The sequence below is a fragment of the Bombina bombina genome, chromosome 7, assembly GCF_027579735.1.
Source record: "Bombina bombina isolate aBomBom1 chromosome 7, aBomBom1.pri, whole genome shotgun sequence".
Classification (NCBI taxonomy): Eukaryota; Metazoa; Chordata; class Amphibia; order Anura; family Bombinatoridae; genus Bombina; species Bombina bombina.
Window position 1 is genome coordinate 174,952,979 of NC_069505.1, and position 16,069 is coordinate 174,969,047.

The following is a 16,069-nucleotide window of genomic DNA, read 5'->3' on the forward strand; positions in this document are numbered from 1 at the left end:
AAATGACAATTTTCTATTGCTCCGTCTACGCACTGAGCTCTGATTTTCCAGACAAATATAAGATAATATGCCGCTTGTGTAACAAGTCATGGGCAATACATTAATAGCAACACCTTGTTACAGTGAACTGTCCCTTTAAGGACTAACCATTCATCACGCAAATTACATATGTATATCCTAACCACAATCTAGGCTGCTTGTATGATTTACCACACCAATTTCACCTCTGTACTGTAGCATGACCTGCAGATTAATTTACTTGCAACAAAAACGGACGCCCTTTTAGAAAAACTTTCAATTACAGCCTATAAATATATTTCATTGTGTGCACCCACGCCGTGCACAGACCTTACAAATACAACATACGTTAACCCATTAATCATACCAGAAACAATTTCATATTTACCAGAGCGTGACAAAAATCCCATACCATCGCACTTTCAAAGCCGTTACTTCACTTGCAAAAACAATATCATATCTTTACATGCCGCCACACAATTATCACTTAAAACTAAAACTGCATATGAATACCACATACTTAAAACATGCTGGTGACTTTGAAATACAGTTACATAAAATAACATTACAAAATATCTTCTTAAAACGTCTGATTTCCCAACAGAGAAACATAAGGAAACATTCTTACGATACAGACACTCAAGTTCATTCCATCTCGCATACCAGAGATTCACTCCCTTTTTTCCTTTCTCATAAAAACATCTCATTTCTAGCGTACGACATACATATATATATATAAAAAACACTAGATTAACTTTTCACCATTTCCACAATGCATTTTTTCTTTTTTTTCGAAACCCCACAAAATGGCCACTTTTGCAGGGTTTGAGACAATCATTTTCAAATAATACATTCTGTTCCTGGTCCAAAGTAAATCTGTTACACGCATACCATAGTGAGAACCTACAGACCATCACACATTATGCATCTCAATATACAAAATTTCAGTTTTGTTACTGCAAGCAAACAAAAAAAAATCTTACAAACGGAGACAGGATTTCTTTTCTCTCTTTTTTTTTTCTTTTCTGAGCTATGTGCGCGCTCAGTGGTGGCCCCCCTTCTTTGCCTGCTACATTCTTTAACACAGAGATTTCTCTATTTATCAAACAGCAGTACTTACTGACCGTGTTTTTTAAAAAAATATTTCTGTCTTTTGCAGAAACTATTAACTCTTCTTTTCTTTTACCTTATACATGTAATTTTCTCTGTGCATTCTTATCTATGAGCAGTTCCCCTTTCTCAATACAATAATAGCCACAATTAACATGCACAGCCACTTAATATTTTCTACGCACAGCATAATTTTATATAGCAGCAAAAGCAAGCATCAGATATCAACATGAGCTTCAGGTGGGTAGCAAAACTCTATTATGGGAATGAATATGGGAAACTTCAACACACGTGAGACTTACTCACTTCACTGCCACGTTCGCCCGGGGGAGTTTATCTTAAAAAATCCTCCCGTCAACTGGCATTCATATATTTCTTGCGCGCTTATCACCGACAGGACTCACAATACCTGTCGTGTCCCAGCACAGGACTGATTACCTGTCTGGAGGGGTATCACAACTGCCGGCAGGACTTTAACCTCCGCAAACCTGTGCTTCAACCACAGGAACCCCTTTAACCTTATATCATTATCATCAACACCTATTACCAGACTAAATTTAGGTTCAAATTCACAGAAAGAAAGCATGGTAAAAGCACTCATAGTTACTCCCTGCGAATCCCACTGTCCTGACGCCAAAACTGTTAGGTGTCCCCTTCAGGGGGTAAGTGTCAGTGCAGGCCAAAGCCTGGGGCCTAGTGTACCACCTGAGGCATATGTAGATTACCTGATAAGGGCCCCTTAGAATGACTCAGACCACGCAGCATTATGATCGAAAGCCAATTCTGTTTATTGCACAGTGCAAGCCTTTCTTATAGTGACATACAGGGTTAAGGGGATGACACGTTAGGACCGCGTCATCTTACACAGTTATACAGAGCAATTTACAAGGAAAAACTGGAACATGAGTTTCTCATAACAATATTTACAGAGTCATAACAAACTACCATCTGCAGAGACAACCGAGTGTCTAAAGCCTCTTGTTTACATTATCTTATTCTATCTTACTTCTAGGCATTAGGCCAGGGTACATTGGCAATGCCGAATAGCTAAAGAAACTCATAACATGCATATAATTCTCACTGCATAATACCCCAGTATAATAAAGTCTATTCATTACAAAATGGCTGCGAGGAACAAGATGGCTGCGAAGAACAAGATGGCTGCCATCAGGTTCATATTACCCCTAACAGGGAGAGAGAGAGAGAGCAAAAGAGAGGGGGGGAGAGAGAGCAAAGAGATGGGGGGAGAGACAGACAAAAGAGTGGGGAGAGAGAGAGAGCAAAAGAGAAGGGGAGAGAGAGAAAGCAAAAGAGAGGAGGGAGAGAGCAAAAGAGAGGGGGAGAGAGAGAGCAAAAGAGAAGGGGAGAGAACAAAAGAGAGGGGGAGAGAGCAAAAGAGAGAGGGAGAGAGAGCAAAAGATAGGATGGGAGAGAGAGAAAGCAAAAGAGAGGGGGAGAGAGAAAAAAGAGAGGGGGAGAGAGAGAGCAAAAACATAATTTATGCTTACTTGATAAATTTATTTCTCTTGTAGTGTAGTCAGTCCACGGGTCATCCATTACTTATGGAATATATCTCTTCCTAACAGGAAGCTGCAAGAGGATCACCCAGCAGAGCTGCTATATAGCTCCTCCCCTCACATGTCATATTCAGTCATTCGACCAAAGCAGACGAGAAAGGAGAAACCATAGGGTGCAGTGGTGACTGGAGTTTAATTAAAATTTAGGTCTGCCTTAAAGACAGGGCGGGCCGTGGACTGACTACACTAAAAGAGAAATAAATTTATCAGGTAAGCATAAATTATGTTTTCTCTTGTTAAGTGTAGTCAGTCCATGGGTCATCCATTAATTATGGAATACCAATACCAAAGCTAAAGTACACGGATGAAGGGAGGGACAAGGCAGGGACATTAAACAGAAGGAACCACTGCCTGAAGTACCTTTCTCCCAAAAATAGCCTCCGAAGAAGCAAAAGTGTCAAATTTGTAAAATTTTGAAAAGGTGTGAAGCGAAGACCAAGTCGCAGCCTTGCAAATCTGTTCAACAGAGGCCTCATTTTTAAAGGCCCAGGTGGAAGCCACAGCTCTAGTAGAATGAGCTGTAATCCTTTCAGGAGGCTGCTGTCCAGCAGTCTCATAGGCTAAACGTATTATGCTACGAAGCCAAAAAGAGAGAGAGGTAGCCGAAGCCTTTTGACCTCTTCTCTGTCCAGAGTAAACGACAAACAGGGAAGAAGTTTGACGAAAATCTTTAGTTGCCTGCAAATAGAACTTCAGGGCATGGACTACGTCCAAATTATGCAAAAGTCGTTCCTTCTTTGAAGAAGGGTTAGGACACAGTGATGGAACAACAATCTCTTGATTGATATTCCTGTTAGTAACTACCTTAGGTAAGAACCCAGGTTTAGTACGCAGAACTACCTTGTCTGAATGAAAAATCAGATAAGGAGAATCACAATGTAAGGCAGATAACTCAGAGACTCTTCGAGCCGAGGAAATAGCCATCAAAAACAAAACCTTCCAGGATAACAGCTTGATATCAATGGAATGAAGGGGTTCAAATGGAACGCCTTGAAGAACATTAAGAACTAAGTTTAAGCTCCACGGCGGAGCAACAGTCTTAAACACAGGCTTAATCCTAGTTAAAGCCTGACAAAAAGCCTGAACGTCTGGAACTTCAGCCAGACGTTTGTGTAGAAGAATAGACAGAGCAGAAATCTGTCCCTTTAACGAACTAGCAGATAAGCCCTTTTCTAAACCCTCTTGTAGAAATATCTTAGGAATCCTAACCTTACTCCATGAGTAACTCTTGGATTCGCACCAATATAAATATTTACGCCATATCTTATGGTACATTTTTCTGGTAACAGGCTTCCTAGCCTGTATTAAGGTATCAATAACCGACTCCGAGAAGCCACGCTTTGATAGAATCAAGCGTTCAATCTCCATGCAGTCAGCCTCAGAGAAATTAGATTTGGATGTTTGAAAGGACCCTGAATTAGAAGGTCCTGTCTCAGAGGTAGAGACCACGGTGGACAGGACGACATGTTCACTAGGTCTGCATACCAGGTCCTGCGTGGCCACGCAGGCGCTATCAGAATCACCGAAGCTCTCTCCTGTTTGATCTTGGCAATCAAACGAGGAAGCATCGGGAATGGTGGAAACACATAAGCCATGTTGAAGACCCAAGGGGCTATCAGAGCATCTATCAGCACCGCTCCCGGGTCCCTGGACCTGGATCCGTAACAAGGAAGCTTGGCGTTCTGGTGAGACGCCATGAGATCCAGATCTGGTTTGCCCCAACGAAGAATCAGTTGAGCAAAGACCTCCGGATGAAGTTCCCACTCCCCCGGGTGAAAAGTCTGGCGACTTAGAAAATCCGCCTCCCAGTTCTTCACGCCTGGGATGTAAATCGCTGACAGGTGGCAAGAGTGAGACTCTGCCCAGCGAATTATCTTTGAGACTTCCAACATCGCTAGGGAACTTCTGGTTCCCCCTTGATGGTTGATGTAAGCCACAGTCGTGATGTTGTCCGACTGAAATCTGATGAACCTCAGAGTTGCTAACTGAGGCCAAGCTAGGAGAGCATTGAATATTGCTCTTAATTCCAGAATATTTATTGGGAGGAGTTTCTCCTCCTGAGTCCATAATCCCTGAGCTTTCAGGGAGTTCCAGACTGCGCCCCAGCCTAGAAGGCTGGCGTCTGTTGTTACAATCGTCCAATCTGGCCTGCGAAAGGTCATCCCCTTGGACAGATGTGGCCGAGAGAGCCACCATAGAAGAGAATCTCTGGTCTCTTGATCCAGATTTAGTAGGGGGGACAAATCTGAGTAATCCCCGTTCCACTGACTTAGCATGCACAATTGCAGCGGTCTGAGATGCAGGCGCGCAAATGGTACTATGTCCATTGCCGCTACCATTAAGCCGATTACTTCCATGCACTGAGCTACTGACGGGTGTGGAATGGAATGAAGGACACGGCAAGCATTTAGAAGTTTTGATAACCTGGCCTCTGTCAGGTAAATTTTCATCTCTACAGAATCTATAAGAGTCCCTAGAAAGGCAACTCTTGTAAGTGGTAATAGAGAACTCTTTTCCACGTTCACCTTCCACCCATGCGACCTCAAATGCCAGAACTATCTCTGTATGAGACTTGGCAGTTTGAAAACTTGACGCTTGTATCAGAATGTCGTCTAGGTACGGAGTCACCGCTATGCCTCGCGGTCTTAGTACCGCCAGAAGTGAGCCCAGAACTTTTGTAAAGATTCTTGGAGCCGTAGCTAATCCGAAGGGAAGAGCTACAAACTGGTAATGCCTGTCTAGGAAAGCAAATCTTAGGTACCGATAATGATCCTTGTGAATCGGTATGTGAAGGTAGGCATCCTTTAAGTCCACTGTGGTCATGTACTGACCCTCTTGGATCATGGGAAGGATGGTTTCAATAGTTTCCATTTTGAATGATGGAACTCTTAGAAATTTGTTTAGGATTTTTAAGTCCAAGATTGGTCTGAAGGTTCCCTCTTTCTTGGGAACCACAAATAGATTTGAATAGAATCCCTGCCCGTGTTCCGTCCGCAGAACTGGGTGGATCACCCCCATTAGTAAGAGGTCTTGTACACAGCGTAGAAACGCCTCTTTCTTTATTTGGTTATTATCGTGGAGGAGAAATTTTGAAGTCCAGGAGATATCCCTGAGATATGATCTCCAACGCCCAGGGATCCTGGACATCTCTTGCCCAAGCCTGGGCGAAGAGAGAAAGTCTGCCCCCCACTAGATCCATTTCCGGATAGGGGGCCCTCTCTTCATGCTGTCTTGGGGGCAGCAGCAGGTTTCTTGGCCTGCTTGCCCTTGTTCCAGGACTGGTTAACTTTCCAGCCCTGCCTGTAACGAGCAACAGCTCCTTCCTGTTTTGGAGCGGAGGAAGTTGATGCTGCTCCAGCCTTGAAGTTACGAAAGGCACGAAAATTAGACTGTTTGGCCTTTGATTTGGCCCTGTCCTGAGGTAGAGCATGGCCCTTACCTCCCGTAATGTCAGCTATAATTTCTTTCAAGCCGGGCCCGAATAAGGTCTGCCCTTTGAAAGGAATATTAAGCAATTTAGATTTAGAAGTCACGTCAGCTGACCAGGATTTAAGCCATAGCGCTCTGCGCGCTTGGATGGCGAATCCGGAGTTCTTAGCCGTAAGTTTGGTTAAATGTACGACGGCATCAGAAACAAATGCGTTAGCTAGCTTAAGTGCTTTAAGCTTGTTCATAATTTCATGCAATGGAGCTGTGCGAATGGCCTCTTCCAGAGACTCAAACCAGAATGCTGCCGCAGCAGTGACAGGCGCAATGCATGCAAGGGGCTGTAAGATAAAACCTTGTTGAACAAACATTTTCTTAAGGTAACCCTCTAATTTCTTATCCATTGGATCTGAAAAGGCACAACTATCCTCCACCGGGATAGTGGTACGATTAGCTAAAGTAGAAACTGCTCCCTCCACCTTAGGGACCGTCTGCCATAAGTCTCGTGTGGTGGCGTCTATAGGAAACATTTTCCTAAATATGGGAGGAGGGGAAAAGGGCACACCAGGTCTATCCCACTCCTTGCTAATAATCTCTGTAAGCCTTTTAGGTATAGGAAACACGTCAGTACACAACGGTACCGCATAGTATCTATCCAACCTACATAATTTTTCTGGAATTGCAACCGTGTTACAATCATTCAGAGCCGCTAATACCTCCCCTAGCAATATGCGGAGGTTCTCAAGCTTAAATTTAAAATTAGAAATCTCTGAATCCAGTCTCCCTGGATCAGATCCGTCACCCACAGAATGAAGCTCTCCGTCTTCACGTTCTGCAAACTGTGACGCAGTATCTGACATGGTTCTCACCTCATCCGCGCGCTCTGTCCTTAACCCAGAGCTATCGCGCTTGCCTCTTAATTCTGGCAATTTAGATAATACTTCTGTCATAACAGTAGCCATGTCTTGCAAAGTGATTTGTAAGGGCCTCCCTGATGTACTTGGCGCCACAAAATCACGCACCTCCTGAGCGGGAGGCGAAGGTACTGACACGTGAGGAGAGTTAGTCGGCATAACTTCCCCCTCGTTGTCTGGTGATAATTTCTTTACATGTAAAGATTGACTTTTATTTAAAGTAGCATCAATGCAATTAGTACATAAATTTCTATTGGGCTCCACATTGGCCTTTAAACATAGTGAACAAAGAGATTCATCTGTGTCAGACATGTTTAAACAGACTAGCAATGAGACTAGTAAGCTTGGAAATACTTTTCTAAATAAATTTACAAGCAATATAAAAAACGCTACTGTGCCTTTAAGAAGCACAAAAAGCTGTCACAGTTGAAATAACAATGAACCAAAATAGTTATAGCAACCAATTTTTCACAGTAAATGTATTAAGTTAGCAAAGGATTGCACCCACCAGCAAATGGATGATTAACCCCTTAATACCCAAAAACGGATTAACAATTTAATAATTAACGTTTTTCTCACAGTCAAAACACACTGTCACAGGTCTGCTGTGACTGATTACCTCCCTCAAAATGAATTTTGAAGACCCCTGAGCTCTCTAGAGACGATCTGGATCATGGAGGATGAAGTAGACAGATTGTGACTGAATTTTTACTGCGCAAAAAAGCGCTAAAATAGGCCCCTCCCACTCATATTACAACAGTGGGGAAGCTCAGAAAACTGTTTCTATGCAGAAAACAAAGATGGCCATGTGGTAAAAATCATGCCCCAATAAGTTTTATCACCAAGTACCTCACAAAAAACGATTAACATGCCAGTAAACGTTTTAAACATACATTTGAAAAGTTATGAATTGTTATTAATAAGCCTGCTACCAGTCGCTTTTACTGCAGTTAAGGCTCATACATTATTTCAGTATTAACAGTATTTTCAGAGTCAATTCCATTCCTTAGAAAAATACTTCAGTGTACACACACTCATCAGCCTAATACCAGTCGCTATCACTGCATTTAAGGCTGAACTTACTTTACATTGGTATCAGCAGTATTTTCTCAGTCAATTCCATTCCTCAGAAAAATAATTACTGCACATACCTCATTTGCAGGGGGGCCCTGCGTGCTATTCCCCTTCTCTGAAGTTACCTCACTCCTCAGATGAGAACAGCCAGTGGATCTTAGTTACGTCTGCTAAGATCATAGAAAACGCAGGCAGATTCTTCTTCTAATGCTGCCTGAGAATAAACAGCACACTCCGGTGCCATTTAAAATAACAAACTTTTGATTGTAGAAATAAACTAAGTTAAAAAACACCACAGACCTCTCACAGCGACCTATCTAGTTAGGCTGCAAGAGAATGACTGAATATGACATGTGAGGGGAGGAGCTATATAGCAGCTCTGCTGGGTGATCCTCTTGCAGCTTCCTGTTAGGAAGAGATATATTCCATAAGTAATGGATGACCCGTGGACTGACTACACTTAACAAGAGAAAGAGAGGGGGAAGAGAGAGAGCAAAAGAGAGGGGGATAGAGAGAGAGCAAAAGAGAGGGGGGAGAGAGAGCAAAAGACAGGGGGAGTGAGAAAGAGCGCAAAAGAGAGGGGGAGAGAGAGCGTAAAAGAGAGGGGGAGAGAGAGCGCAAAAGAGAGAGGGAGAGAGAGCGCAAAAGAGAGGGGGAGAGAGAGAGCAAAAGAGAGGGGGAGAGAGAGCATAAGAGAGGGGGAGAGAGATAGCAAAAGAGAGGGGAGGAGAGAGAGCACAAAAGAGAGGGGGAGAGAGAGAGTGCAAAAGAGAGGGGGGAAAAGAGTGCAAAAGAGAGGGGGGAGAGAGAGCAAGGGGTGTGACCTCTGTACTGCAAGAGATAGCCCGTGTACACGGGCTTTAGGATATAATACGCTATTGCAATTAACACAATTATTTGCTACAAATAATGCATAATCCCAGAAATAATTCAATTAGATCAATAAATATAATGATATAGCTATGCTATATGATGTGTGTCCAAATCAAGTAAATGACAATTGTTGCTTTTTTTAGATGGAACAACTTCTGCAAACAGAAAATAACCATCGTGCACCCTCTAACGCTTCTGAGGAAAATGAGCTTCGCATTTCTAATTCCACACCGCACGAATCAGCATATGTAGATATCCCACAGGCACACTGTGCACCTCAACAGGTAAGTTGTCATCTGTATTTTGTTATTGATTTTAGTTAATGAATTGCAGAGATGCATGTGTGGTATGTGTTTATGACTGACATTCAAATTTTGAATTAAAGGGAAAAAAGCACATAATGGGGAAGAATTATTAAAGTCTGGCGGACATGATACGCTGTAGCGTATTACCTCCGCCAGACATCACTGAATGCCGACAGCATACGCCATCTGCATTTAGGATTGCACAAGCAGTTCTAGTGAACTGCTTGTGCAATGCTGCCCCCTGCAGATTTGTGGCCAATCTAGCAGGAGGTGTCAATCAACCCAATCGTATTCGATCGGGTTTAATGCTGTCCTCCTCTCAGAGGCGGTGCACCAGTTAAGGAGCAGCGGTCTTAAGACCGCTGCTTCTCAACTGCTGTTTCCGGCGAGCCTGAAGGCTCGCGCAGAAACAGGGGCATCAGGGGCCATTCGGCCCTTGATAATTCGGCCCCAGGGGCTCAATTGTCTAGAGCTCTCTGATCAGTTAAGATGATATAAAATGATCCTCCAGTTATGTGAGATCATTCCTGAGATTCTAAAAAGGCAGATTTTGCTATACTTCTCTAAGGGGTGTTCCCTGCATTTCTCTATGTGATCCTCAGCACACACAAACATGCTATATAAATATACACTATATAAATAAATATATCATGTTAATGCAATAAACACAAATATTTAAATATTAATGGTAGTCAATTAATGAATTACTTTTTCTAAGCTGAAATGAATAAAAATTACATCTAAAATATCACTAACATTCCGGATCTGGTTTTATAAAGGGGAGAGTTTTCCATCACTTTAAAGGGACAGTCAACACCAGCATTTTTGTTGTTTTAAAAGATAGATAATCCCTTAATTACCCATTCCCCAGTTTTGCATAACAAACACAGTTATAATAATACACGTTTTACCTCTGTAATTACCTTGTATCTAAGCCTCTGGAGACTGCCCCTTTATTTCAGTTCTTTTGACAGACTTGCATTTAAGCCAATCAGTGGTCACTCCTCTGTAAATTCACGTGCATGAGCTCAATGTTTTCTATATGACACACATGAACTAATGCCCTCTAGTGGTAAAAAAACTGTCAAAATGCATTTAGATTAGAGGCGGCCTTCAAGGTCTAAGAAATTAGCATATGAACCTCCTAGGTTTAGCTTTCAACTAAGAATACCAAGAGAACAATGCAAAATTGGTGATAAAAGTAAATTGGAAAGTTGTTTAAAATGACTCGCCCTATTTGAATCATGAAAGTGTTTTTGGAGTTGACTGTCCCTTTAAGGGAAAACAAGTTTTATAGTACAATGTCCCTTTAAGTGAGTTCTGTCCATGTGAAGTCTGCACAATGATTTCACTCCAGGGGCAAGATTACATATGCGGCATCACCCGCAAAAGCAGGCACCAACGTTTTTTACAAGATTTTGGTATCACATATACAGCGCCACATATAAATGCGGCACGTATATTTCACCCGTCTGCCACAATTTTTACTCCTATAAGCTAACATAGAACCATGTCGCAAATCGTTATCACATATTCAGCGTAAGGACTTACGCGGTGAAAATGGAGATATTTTACTCCATTTTCACCTCACCATACATAGGCAGGAGCAGCAAGCCTTGCGCTGAGAATGTGAGCACCGTAACTCCCGTAACTGCCTGAAAATATTAACTAACACCTAACGCATGCGCAATATCTATCTACATGTCAACCGCCATCCCCCACCGCAATAACTAATAAAGTATATTAACCCCCTAATCCGCCATTAACTCACATCGGAACTAATAATAAAAGTATTAACCCCTAAACCGACAACCTCCCACAACTCAATAAGCCTAATTAAACTATTAACCCCTAATCCGCCATTCACACACATCGCAAACTACCTAATAAAAGTATTAACTCCTAAATCAGCCAACCTCAACATCGCAAACTACCTATTAAAACTATTAACCCCTAATCCGCCATTAACCCACAACGCAATAAACCTATTAAAACTATTAACCCCTAATCCGCCAAACCCACACAATGCAATAATGCTAATAAATCTATTAAACCTATTAACCCCTAAACCGCCAAACACTCCCTAAATTAACCCCATTACATAAATTAAAATAATACTAAATTACAATTAAAATAAAAAAACCTAACATTACTTTAAAAAAACAACAACTAAGTTTAATTTAAGCTAAAAGTACAGAAAATAAAAAAGTCTAATATTACATAAAATAATAAACAAAATTATCAAAAATTAAACCTAATCCCTATGAAAATAAAAAGCGCCCCTAAAATAAAAACACCCTCTAATCTAATGCTAAACTACTTATAGCCCTTAAAAGGGCCTTTTGTACGGCATTGCCCTAAGTTTTCCTTAAAAAAATACTAAGTCAACCCTCTAACAGTAAAACCTCCACCCACCAAACCCCCCCCCCCAAAAAAAAAAAAAACCTAACACTAAAAAATCCTAAACTACCCATTGCCCCTAAAGGGGAATTTGTATGGGCATTGCCCTTAAAAGGGAATTCAGCTCTTTTACTGCCCTTAAAAGGGCATTCAGCTCTTTTAAGATTGCCCCAAATCCATAATCTAAAAAAAAGGCCTAACTCTAACCCCCAGAGAGTAACACACGGTTTCTGAAGTCCGACATAGAAGGTCCTGTTCTAGGCGGTGAAGTCTTCTTCCAAGTGGCCAACATCTGCTTCCAAGCAAACCTCTTCTTTCGTCATCCAGGACCGGCGACCATGGAGCTATAAAGCATGGGGGATCCTCTTCGTACGATCACCACCGTACACTGACTATTGAATGCAGCCAATAGGATTTCAGTAGCTCTCATCCTATTGGCTGATTTGAATTTGAAGAATCAAATCAGCCACTAGGAATGCAAGGGACGCCATTTTTATTCGCGTACCTTGCATTCAATAGTCAGTGTACAGCAGCGATCGTACGAAGAGGATCCTCCACGCTCCATTCCTCCAGGGTCGCTGGTCCTGGTCCGCAGTCATCTCCGCTCCACGTCGGCTTGGTCCTGGATGAAGAAAGAAGAGGTCCTCACTTGGAAGAAGATGTCGGCCACTTGGAAGAAGACTTCACCGCCTGGAACAGGACCTTCTCCGCCGGACTTCAGGAACCGTGAGTACCTAACTGGGGGTTAGAGTTAGTTTTTTTTAAATTTTTTAATTTTTTTAGATTAGGGATTTTGGGCAATCTTAAAAGAGCTGAATGCCCTTTTAAGGGCAGTGAAAGAGCTGAATGCCCTTTTAAGGGCAATGCCCATACAAATGCCCCTTTAGGGGCAATGGGTAGTTTAGGATTTTCTTCTGTTAGTTTTTTTTATTTTGGGGGTTTGTTGGATTGTTTGTTTTTTACTGTTAGAGGGGGGACTTAGTATTTGTTTAAGGAAAAGAGCTGTTTAACTTAGGGCAACGCCCTACAAAAGGCCCTTTTAAGGGCTATTGGTAGTTTAGCATTAGATTAGGGGGTGTTTTTATTTTGGGGGCTTTTTTATTTTCATAGGGATTAGGTATAATTTTTTTTATTTTTGATCATTTTGTTTATTATTTTATGTAATGTTAGATTTTTTATTTTCTGTAATTTTAGCTTAATTTAAACTTAGTTTTTTTATTTTTAAAGTAATGTTAGGTTTTTCTATTTTAATTTTAATTTAGTATTATTTTAATTTATCTAATGGGGTTAATTTAAGGGGTGTTAGGTTAGGGGGCTTAGTGATTAGTTATTTGCGTTGAGGGGTTTGGCGGTTTAGGGGATAATAAATTTATTAGCATTATTGCATTGTGTGGGTTTGGCGGATTAGGGGTTAATAGTTTTAATAGGTTTATTACGTTGTGGGTTAATGGCAGATAAGGGGTTAATAGTTTTAATAGGTAGTTTGCGATGTTGGGGGTTTGCGGATTTAGGGGTTACTACTTTTATTAGGTAGATCACGATGTATGCGAATGGTGGATTAGGGGTTAATAGTTTAATTAGGCTTATTGCGTTGTGGGGACTTGTCGGTTTCTGGGTTAATACTTTTATTATTAGTTCAGATGTGGGTTTGATGGCGGATATAGGGGTTTTACGTGTCGGGTTTATTTTTGGGAGCGGGTTAGACTTTTTTACGGGAGATTTGACATATTTTTTTATTTTCTTAGGTGCCGGCAGTTTATAAATTGCCGTAAATCACTGGCGACTCCAGAAATGTATTTACAGTCATTTCAGGACATCACTAGTTTATTTGACTTACAGCACTTTATGAACTGCCAGCGGGGTTTATTGGATACCCCAATGTGCTAAGTGAAATTACAGGCGGCGCGGGTTTCAACGCTTGCACTGAAGCGTGCGCCGTATATGTAATCTCGCCCCATGTTGGTGAGTTTCTGAGAATCAGGCCCTAAATTAGACATTTGGAATGTGAATTTTATCTGTTAGGATTTTGTTTCCGGACTACTAGGCATATGTTTTTTAGTCTAAATTACAATGATTTATACTACCTGCACATCTACAAAAAATAGGTGAATGTTCTCTTTCTCTTTACCCAGATTAGCCTCAATGACTGGATGAATGCTTCCTTCACTGATGAAATGCGTAAGTATCAGATTAAAGGGTCATTAAATAATAATACCTTACACTTTGGTGTAAAAATTGTGTTAAAGTTCAGAAACATAGAGCTCTATCACAATCTATTGGATGTGGCGTTTTCAGGTTGCACATTTGAGATTGTCACTAACAGTAAGGCAACTTTCATAGTTAACTATTGCAATCTGTTTCCATCCGCACCACTGCTAACCGATCTTTAGGATGATATGATGTGCAGACTGTACACTGTTTTCAGGGCTGGCTCAAGACATTGTGCTGCCTGGGTCCGAGAATACAATGACGCCCTCCAATAGTAACATTATTGATCAACATATCAACCTACTAACCTGGCCACTGACCTTATTAAGCCTGCCTACCTGCATGCAACCAATGCTTTTGCACAATTGCAGCATAAGTGGGAAGGAAGTTAGGGGCCAATTCAGTGTCTTTGTGCATGATAAGGTTATGCTGCTGGGAGCCTGTGAATCCCGCTGCACCGAGAGAGAAGACAGGATAGGTCTGGGTCTGACAGTGGCTAACAGTAAATAAAGTTCTACCCCTTGTCAAGTGCTGCATGGGTCCCTTGGACCCACTTGGTCCCATGGTTGAGCCTGCCCTGACTGTTTTTCTATTGCTATATGGTCACTCTGCAACTTTCACAAGGATTGTTTTAAACAATATTTATTTCTATTGTTGCTTAAAGGACTGCTCCCATTTTGACATAAACTTAAAACAAAATGGTCACAGTTTCTATGCAAAACACTTATAATATCTTTTTCTTTACTTGGTGTTAACATTCTTTAAACTGTAAATAGTGACCCTGCTGCTACTTTGTATCTTCCTAAGATACCCTTAAACCAGATTGTGCCTTTGTGAACAGGTTTTTTTTAGGGGACACATTTCCATGCACACAAATCTAGATTCATGAGAGTTCCTTTCAAAGTGCCTGCGCCTACATTAGTAAACTTGTACTCTTGATCGAGCATTCGTGACTGAGTTCAGTAGTGTAGGCACAGGCACTCTCATGAACAAGTTTGGACTTAGCGAGCATGGAGGCATATCCCTTTAAGGTTTTAAATATAATAGCTGTGGGGGATCTCTATCAAGCCGTCAACCACAAATACGCTGGAATTCCGCAGCGTAATTGTGGCGAGCTTGATTCAACCTAGTTATCAAAGCCTACAGACCGTCAAAAGTGGAAATCTGTGACGTAACATACGATCTGCCGGTCTCAATCTGACACAGATCGATGCTTACGTCATTACAGATGTTCCGAATATACATTCAGCACTTTTTGACACTTTTTAAAAGTTATCAAATAGTTAACCGGTACCCTCGTGGCTATTCCGGCCCAGCGTACCTGGTTTTCAATCCGACACCCTGGAGGCCGCGGATGCCATAGGAATCAATGGGAGTCTGAAAGCAGTGAAAGCTCATGTTCGATGCTGCTAGATATCCCATTGATTTCTATGGTATAAAACAAGTAACGTTTACACCTAACACCCTAACATAAACCCAGAGTCTAATAACCCCTAATCTGCCGCCCGATATTGCTGCCACCTACATAATGTTATTAACCCTTATCCCGCCGCTCCTGAAACCCCACAGCAACTAAATAAATGTATTAACCCCTATTCCGCCTCTCCCGGACCCCAGCACAACTAAATAAACGTATTAACCCTTAAACCCCTGGCCTCCCACATTACTACCACTAACTAAACCTATTAAGCCCTAAACCACCAGCCCCCCACATCACCATAAACTAAATTAAGCTATTAACCCCTAAACCTGACAACCCGTTAACTTTACATTAAAATTACAACATCCCTATCTTATAATAAATTAAAACTTACCTGTAGAATTAAATTAAACTATATTAAACTATTAATTAACCTACCCTAACTATTATACTAAAATTACATTAAACTACCAATTAAATTAACTATATTGCATACTAAAAAACCCTCACCTTACTCAAATTATTTAAATATACTATTAAAAATTACTAAATTACAAAAAAAAACACTAAGTTACAAAAACAAACAAACCACAATATCAAAAATAAAAATGAATTACACCTAATCTAATAGCCCTATCAAAATAAAAAAAGTTCCCCCAAAATAAAAAACCTCCTAGCCTACAATAAACTACCAATGGCCCTTAAAAGGGCCTTTTGTGGGGCATTGCCCCAAATAAATCAGCT

At 41.2% G+C, this 16,069-nt stretch overlaps 1 protein-coding gene across 5 annotated transcripts in view; it reads left to right on the top strand.

Annotated features, from left to right (window-relative positions):
* The window catches only part of LOC128666052 (tumor necrosis factor receptor superfamily member 26-like), a 184,985-nt gene that overhangs the window by 157,693 nt on the left and 11,223 nt on the right, over window positions 1-16,069 (top strand). For 4 of the 5 annotated variants that reach the window (XM_053720425.1, XM_053720428.1, XM_053720427.1 and 1 more), the window contains exons 11-12: window positions 9,136-9,276; window positions 13,830-13,875. In XM_053720425.1, the coding sequence (XP_053576400.1) occupies window positions 9,136-9,276; window positions 13,830-13,875 (187 nt within the window). The remainder of the gene's footprint in view (window positions 1-9,135; window positions 9,277-13,829; window positions 13,876-16,069) is intronic. The other variant, XM_053720429.1, reaches the window with a different exon arrangement.